This window comes from Medicago truncatula, chromosome 4 (genome assembly GCF_003473485.1).
Source record: "Medicago truncatula cultivar Jemalong A17 chromosome 4, MtrunA17r5.0-ANR, whole genome shotgun sequence".
In the NCBI taxonomy this organism is placed as follows: Eukaryota; Viridiplantae; Streptophyta; class Magnoliopsida; order Fabales; family Fabaceae; genus Medicago; species Medicago truncatula.
The window spans coordinates 12,977,185-12,985,317 of record NC_053045.1 but is presented as its reverse complement, the minus strand read 5'-3'; the positions used below and the strand labels follow the sequence as shown (position 1 = coordinate 12,985,317).

The following is an 8,133-nucleotide window of genomic DNA, read 5'->3' as shown; positions in this document are numbered from 1 at the left end:
ATGTTCTCGATATTTGGTTTGCACAACATGTTCTCGAGGATCGAGATGGATGCTATGTTGCTGAGATTGCTTGAGTATATTTTCATGAGTTTGATTATGCTAGATGATTATGTTTAGGTAATATTATTATGTTGTGTCAATATTTTGCTCGATTTTAGTTTAATTCTTGTTAATTTGCTGAAGATGTTGACATTGAAGTGTGTTATAGTTAGCGTAAAGGTTTGCAAGTCTTTCAAAACTCACAAGAATAAAGAGTACACAACTTGTATTCTGCCGAATCAACTATATATGTTTTCACATCGAATTCCTTCGTATAAGATGAGTGTCACAAAAGGAAATGCATTTTTAAGATGTTGTTTTGTGCTTGATCATGTTCCTGTGTCAATTGAAACTTGTCAGTTGGCAGGGCACTATGATTAAGTTCAAAATAATATATTGGGATGCATTCCATTTTGTGATGATTCATCCTATATGAAGAGATTCGATGTGAGAACTTATATAGTTGATTTGGTAGAATACAAATGTTGTGTTCTCTTCATTCTTGAGTTTTTAAAGAGACTTGCAAATTTTTACACTAAGTATAAGACACTTCAACTCCAACATTTTTGGAAAACTTTCATGAATTAAATTTTAATTCAAAATCATGATGATGCAACATCCTTAGGGACAATGTAATGTAACATAACGCTTCGTTTATTAGAATGAATAATGCAATTATAACTAAATAAATTTGTTGTATTCTATTAATTTTGGAATTTATTACGCGTACTTGTGTTTTTTTAGTTATGATTTATTTTGGATCATGAAGAAATTGTTATTATTGTTGTTTCTAAGACATGACATGCTTTAAAAAATAAACATAACATATTGTATGTTTGGGGTCTACAAAAAATAGCATCTTTGTGCAAAATTGATGAAAACTTAACTTATCTAAAACAAATGTGACTTAAGTCACGTTGGCTTTATACCTATGTCTATGTGACTTTACTCGTGTTGGCTCAACGTAATTTAAGTCATGTTGATGTTATCGAACAGACTTAAGTCACATTGGAGGTATTTTGGTCACAACATTTGGGAATGAGCAAAAGTGTACGGAAGAATAGCAATTTTCTAGAATTACTTGTATACTCTTGGGCTTTCGCTCATCATAACTGGCATGTCATGGCCACTCCATCTCATTTGCCAAGTAGACAATGGTCTAAAGTTTTTTTTCTTTTTTTTTTTTGAAGAACATTTGCTCTAAAGTTTTGTAGTGTTTTTTCTTGAAAGATCTAAAATTTTGTAGTTAATTATCATAATTGCTCTAAACCAATATAGGAAGGGAAACTTCATTGGAAATTAAAAAGCCAAACAAAATGAAGGTAACAAATACATATTATCTCTAAACCAAACGGTGACAACTTGCTCTAAATAACAAAAGGAAGAAGAATTCAATGCTTCTTCATGCAAAAGTAGCAAACTAATTTTGTGAATTAGATTTCAACATTCCAAACAGCTCCATCTCCTTCCCCACAAGCATTGTGAATTTCCTTCATTCTCTCCACAGACTTACATATGCCACTGCATTTCCAATCATAAGATGCCACACACATGTTTCCTGACCTTGCCTTCCATTCACAATCTGCTTGAAAAAACAATAAACCTATAAAACCAAAATTGTTTTAATTAATATTTAAATTTTAAATATACTCTTACCTTTTATTTACCATTCACCAAAAAAAAGAGCCGTCATGAAATATTTACAAAATAAAGGTCAGTCGATACCCAGATAAAATATAGGGTCCGACCACCACATCTAAGTGCCAATATTTACCATTCACTTATTTACCATCTTTTGTAAAATAATTGATAAAATAAGAGTGTAATTGACAAACAAATGGTTCATGTAACATTGAATTTTAGGAGAAAAAAAATCAACGGAATCAATTTATTCTTACTAACCGACAATCGAAAATGAATGGAGGAAGTACTTTTTAATACACACTTTCCGACACATTTTTTGACTACAATTCCCAACACATATTATATTATTGATTGAAAAACGTATGTTGAAAAAGTGTGTTAAGAATGCGTCGGTTAGTGTTTTTTAATCTTTTCTATATATTTAAAACAAAGAAAAAAATAACTTTTTATATATTGTACCCCCCTAGTCTTTTCATTCTTGAAATTCTGTAAAATTAAAATTAATGTAGATTATAAGGTTTGAATAACATTTTAGTTTCACTGAAACAAATTTTCATAAAAGACAGTATAAAAAAATATTAATGTACAAAATAATTGTTGAATTAACAAAGAAACAAGGAGTAACAAATCACCTGGGGGTGTAGCACAACACATGGAACGTTCATCAACATGTTCAACTTCTAAGCCCAATAACCATGCTCCTAGAGACACATCTTCATTTGCATATCTGTGCAATATTGGCCTGCAAAATTAATTGCATTTCATGTTCATATGTTAATTAATATAAATTGCTTTTGATGCTCATAAGCTAATATAATCAGTTAATTTTTAATTAATTAATTTTGTTAAAAAAACTAATTATATGAAATTACCAATTGCTAGATATATAGTCAGCAAGATCCCTTGAGATGGCATAGATTTGTCCTGTGGCATGCCTGAAATATTTGTTCCCTTCTTCTCCAAACTTCCAATACTCAGCCTCATGATACTTTACACCTCTGCCACATAAATTAAAAGTCACTAATTTGTATAAAATTATTTAATTAATTTATGATAATAATTGTTTTTTTTCTTTTGAAAAGAACTCACTTTTGATATAGAACTGGGCCAGATTTCATGCAACCGATGTAAACCCTAGGTCTTGATCGATACTTAGCAAGTGTACTCACTAGCATACCTGCATTATAAACAAAGGAGTTATATAATTTTTACTGATAATATTTAATATCAAGTAAATAAAGAAAATTCTTCATCATGGTTTGACATCATTGATTTTAGTGTATGTTTAGTTCAACGGTGAAATTTTAATGCTTTTCCGCTGAAATTTTTAGAAATTCCAAATCTGCAACTTTTGATTCATTGTAATTTGGGAGTGTTATCCAAACAAACACTTAAATGAATTGATTTTGTAAAATTTATTTTAGTTAAAAGTAAGTTGAATGCAAAATAATTTATTGTTTGATACAAATTCATGAATGATAGATTTCGAAAAAAATTAAGAGTAAAAATTAAGTTTGAGTACAGAAATTCTAAAGATAAAGTTAAATCTAATATATCTAATAACATCATACATATTAAAATTACTTTTGTGTCTAGAACCAATTTTACATCAAATAGATCCAAACAAGTACTAATGTGCGGACACCGGACACGACATAAACATTGACATACAATTTAAAAAAATCACATAATTCAGTGTAATTACATGCCTAATCTGTAAAGTGTTTGTGCCTTATAGAACAACTAACAGTTCCTAATGTTAACGGGGAGGAGAACAGAGTGATTGAAGTTACAAATTAAATTACTAAGATTAAAAAGACTTACCAAGATTTAAATGTACATCATCATCAATCTTGACATAAAAATCAGCATCCCACATAGAAGTAACAGTTGAAAAGAATAATCTTGTCTTGGATGATAATTCATGGTAGCCTTCAACATGGTCTAACCTAAGGAAATCATTGTGTTCTGCTTCTTCTTCATCAAGTGATTTGTCAAGAATGCTTCCTGGTGTTGTGCTATGCCCAATCATAAACCTTACAACAACTCCCTTCTCTTTTTCTAGTTCCTTAAGCTTATCTCCTGTTTTCAATTTTAGCATATTTTGACAAAATTAGTCATGGGAATAAAAAAAAAATTATCCAAGGAATGGGATGTTAGACTATACTCTTTTGAATTAGTTTTTTTTTTAATGATTAGAAATAAAACTTTGTATTTTAGGATTTAGGGTTAATAAACTTTTACCCCCTGTCATATAGGTGAAATTTGGTTTACCCTCTGTAAAAAAACAAAGTTTGGAGACCCCCCATTTGTAATTTAAAGATTATTTGGTTTTGGACCCTCGATGCATATGACTCTGTAGAAATTTATGGGTTAATAGGCTTTTACCCCATGTCATATAGGAGAAATTTGGTGTACCTCCTGCCACATGAGTGAAAATGCACAGTCATATGCACTAAGGGTCCAAAACCAACAAATCTTTAAATTACAGGGAGATCTCCAATTTTTTTTTACTGGGGGTAAACCATATATCACCTATATGGCCGGGGGTAAAACACTTTGCACCAACCACTTGTCCTAGATAACAACCACATAATGAAATTTAGATAATTGAGATACTTCAAAATTACTAAAGTAATATATCAAGGGAATATCTCAATTTTTAAAGAAATTATTGACTTATAAGTTTGGGGTAGGCTTTGAATTTGGAAACCAATTGCTTTAAACTTCTTGCATAACCTTATTGTTTTTTTTTTTCAATGATACAACAATAAACATAAAACAGACAATTAGTCAAGATTTCTATGATGACTTTTATGACATTCTTGTCAGAAAATATGAACTTTTATGACACAATTATATGGGAAACTAAATATTGGGCGTCAATGCCCTAAAAAAAAATATTATCGAGCTTTGATTTGAATTTCCTACGAATAAAATAAAGTAGGATGGATTAATATCGAACAACTCACATTTAGAATTTATTTTGATTCAATCCAATAAAATCAAAATATGAGCTGTTTAATCTTAATACAACCGTCCAAATCTAATGGCCCCAGTGAATTTTGCTTTTTGGACGGCCGGGAATTTGGAACCCTTGACGGGTACCATATACATACCTTTAGGCAACCATGTTTCGCGTATCGAATCCCGTCGTTTTTTGCTGCTAAAGGCAGTGTTAATACCAATCACCACAAAAGCTTTCTGTATACTATGGTTAGAAGCATGTTGTCTCAAGTGCTGCCCCTGCCCACCAGTTTGGCTTGTCTTAGATGCTGTCAATTCTATTCCCAAAGTTGAAATTGCTCTATCTAACGACCTATTAATTTTGTGAACAAACAATTTAATTCACACAAGTGATTATCAATTAATACATTTAAATAAAGATTCAATGCAAGAATTCATCATATATATTTTTCTTACTTGATAGCTTGATGAGTCTTGGTGACTTCCTCCATTACATCACCCGGTCCATCTTCAATCACTTTCTACATGAAAGAAGAAAATAAAATAAATAAGCATGAGACATTTAGATTCATCAAAAAAAGAATTTGAACATACCCTCTCATTTCCTCTAAAAAAACATTTTTTTTCTTCCTAAAGAAGTGTTCAAAATGAATTTCGGCTTTTACTAAAGAAAAGCTCGATTTCAGATTTCGGTAAAAAAAACCTATTTCGTTTTCATTAAAGCAAGAGATTAACTTAACCATTGATCTGAAAATCAATTGTTGAAACTGTGATCCATATATGACAACTATGAATTGTTGAATTATAATATATTTTTTTTAAAAGATGACGAGTTCAAAATTGATTAGTAAAGAAAAAATTGATTTCGGCTTCTAGTAAAAAAAGATCGATTTTGTCTTCATTAAATTAAAAGATTCACTTAACCATTGATCTGAAAGTCAATTGTTGAGATTGTGACCCGTATATAAAAACTATGATAATTTCGAATCAACAAATAGAATTACTTATTTAATCATGCTAAGAGATGATTGTGTCGCACTTTAGAGAAGCTAAATCGAACAAATTATGTGTACTCACCCGCTTGTGACCACCGTCATGTCTGACCACCGGTAGCGTTGTACTTTCATGGCTGGAAGGGCTTGTCCACATTTGGCCAGTGAAAAGTGTTCCAGCAAGAAAGCATGCAATGCATAGGAATAAAATGGTTTTGGCTGAAGCTGGCTTTCCCCTCATCTTTTTGATCTCACTAAGGGGCACTTGCATCAAAGAGACTATGTAATGCCAAAGGATGAGTTTCCTTTGTGATGGTAGCACCTTGTATTTAAATTTGGCCTTGAGGGATGATTTTCATGTAAAAAGAAAAGGTTAGAAAATAAGACACTCAAGATAAAAAAAATTGCATAGCATATATAGGTTTAAACACAATAAAAATGGACACACACATGAAAAATCACATTCAATTTACCATGTTAGGTTGCATGAATAAAGTAAAGTGAAGCTTTATTAATGATATAAACACATTCTTTAACGTTCGCATTTTCCGATGTTTACAAATCCGTGTGGGTCCTACTACTTTGGAAATGATCATATTGAATAAGTAACGTGACATACCGATTAATTTGATTTAACTCATGAATATCACTAAACTATCATGTGATTGGTTTGAATTGTAATAGACTCGACATCTTAAGCAAGTTTCTCAAGAGAGATTCATATTGTGTAATCCAACAAATTTTTCAAAAGAGATCAATTTATGTTAAACAATGGTGAATACTTCGCACTTATAAAATAATTACAAAAATGAGGATATTAAAAGTGACCAAGTTGTTAACACTTTTTTTATAAAATAAAATAAAATATCGGGTTAATTTTTTAAGTAAAAGTATCATGATCTTTGTTTGGTGAAGCAAGCAATTGGTGGAAATCTTACAAGATCGCAAGAATTTGGACACACAATTTGATCCCACAAACACAGAAAAAATAATTTAATTATTTTAAAAATACATGTATTTTTTTTCTCTTTCAAATTTTTTTTCTCTTTCAAATTTTTTTTAAACCAAATACATTCATTCTTGTTGACCAATTTTTATTTACATTTTGGGATGGAGAGAGTATTTTTCAAGTAATTGTTGGTTTTGGAAGAATGTGATTAATACAATTTTCAAGGTGGCCATATCATAGCCATCGATTTTGAGCCATATAACATGAGATGTTTAGAATAAGAAGCAATGAAAGTGTGAAGCAACATGATTATCTTTCTTTAGAGCAAACAATTATGCTAATTTTAATGTCCTTTTCAGTATTTTGTCAATTACTTAGAAAAGAAAATGAAATACATGAAGTACTAATTATATGAAGTACTGGCCTGAAATCGTTGGCTTACTTGAAAATTCTTGTCTTGCTTAAAAAATGCCAAAAGAAAAGTAATACAAACAATTAAATCTCAAAATACGGAGTTCAAATTTCTACTAATACGGTAAGTATTCTAACCCACTTGTGATGATAATTGAATATTAACAACAAAAATTAAATCATTGGAAGAAATTTGTACATACACATTAACGTATAGATCAGCCACCGAATTCTAACCCATTTATGATGATAATTGAATATTAACAAAAAAATTTAAATTTTTGGGAGAAATTTGTATATACACATTAACATATAGATCAGACACCGAATACGGTAAGTATTCTAACCCACTTGTGATGATAAATGAATATCAACTAAAAAATTTAAATCCTTGGGAGAAATTTGTATATACACATTAACATATAGATCAGTCACCAAATACGGTAAGTATTCTAACCCACTTGTGATGATAATTGAATATTAACAAAAATAATTAAATCTTTAGGAGAAATTTGTATATACATATTAACATGTAGATCAGCTACCGAATACGGTAAGTATTCTAACCCACTTATGATGATAACTGAATATTAACAAAAATAAAAAAGAGAGTCAAACAACTCCCAATTACCCCCAAACCAAACATGTGTAATCACTAAATCAAGCCTACTTACCACTAATTCCTAAGAGTTTAAGCATTGAACAATAAGTACTTATTGAGGGGTTATCAATCTACTACAAAGTTAGAAAAATGTGAAACAATGAATAGAGAATCATATTCAGAATAATAGACTAAGAGAAAGTATATAGTTACCCAAAAATAATTTGTTGAATGATTGAAGGATTATGTCAATTTTGACTGAAAATTCTTAAAACTAAAGAATAGTAGGCGTCATTAGGCAGTAAATTTTAACAATGTACCTATTTCTAGGTCACTCTATATATGACATTAATTTAAAAGCTATATGGTGTGTTTTGATTGATATTGGCAGTTTGATCATGTGGTTTTGATGATGCAACAAATTTAGATATTAACAAGAAATGAACTTCGTTCTTTTATTTGTGTTGGCAATCTCTCTAACACCATTTACGTGTGTACTAAAATATGCTGGCTGCCTAAACTAATTTTGT

The 8,133-nt window shown here is 30.2% G+C and overlaps 1 protein-coding gene across 2 annotated transcripts; it reads right to left on the bottom strand.

The window, feature by feature from the left end:
- Positions 1-1,312: 1,312 nt before the first annotated feature.
- Positions 1,313-7,896, bottom strand: LOC11431850 (probable beta-1,3-galactosyltransferase 8). 2 transcript variants are annotated; one of them, XM_039833061.1, is made up of 9 exons: positions 7,817-7,896; positions 5,728-5,982; positions 5,107-5,171; positions 4,803-5,002; positions 3,508-3,765; positions 2,773-2,860; positions 2,556-2,681; positions 2,316-2,425; positions 1,313-1,642 (listed from the first exon to the last, which is right to left on the bottom strand). In XM_039833061.1, exons 2-9 carry the CDS (start codon positions 5,911-5,913, stop codon positions 1,473-1,475), a joined length of 1,203 nt encoding a protein of 400 aa, XP_039688995.1. In that variant the 5' UTR covers positions 5,914-5,982; positions 7,817-7,896; the 3' UTR covers positions 1,313-1,472. The 2 variants fall into 2 exon arrangements, with proteins under 2 accessions (XP_039688995.1, XP_003605659.3); XM_003605611.4 differs by having other exon boundaries at positions 1,313-1,621.
- Between the last annotated feature and the right edge of the window lie 237 nt (positions 7,897-8,133).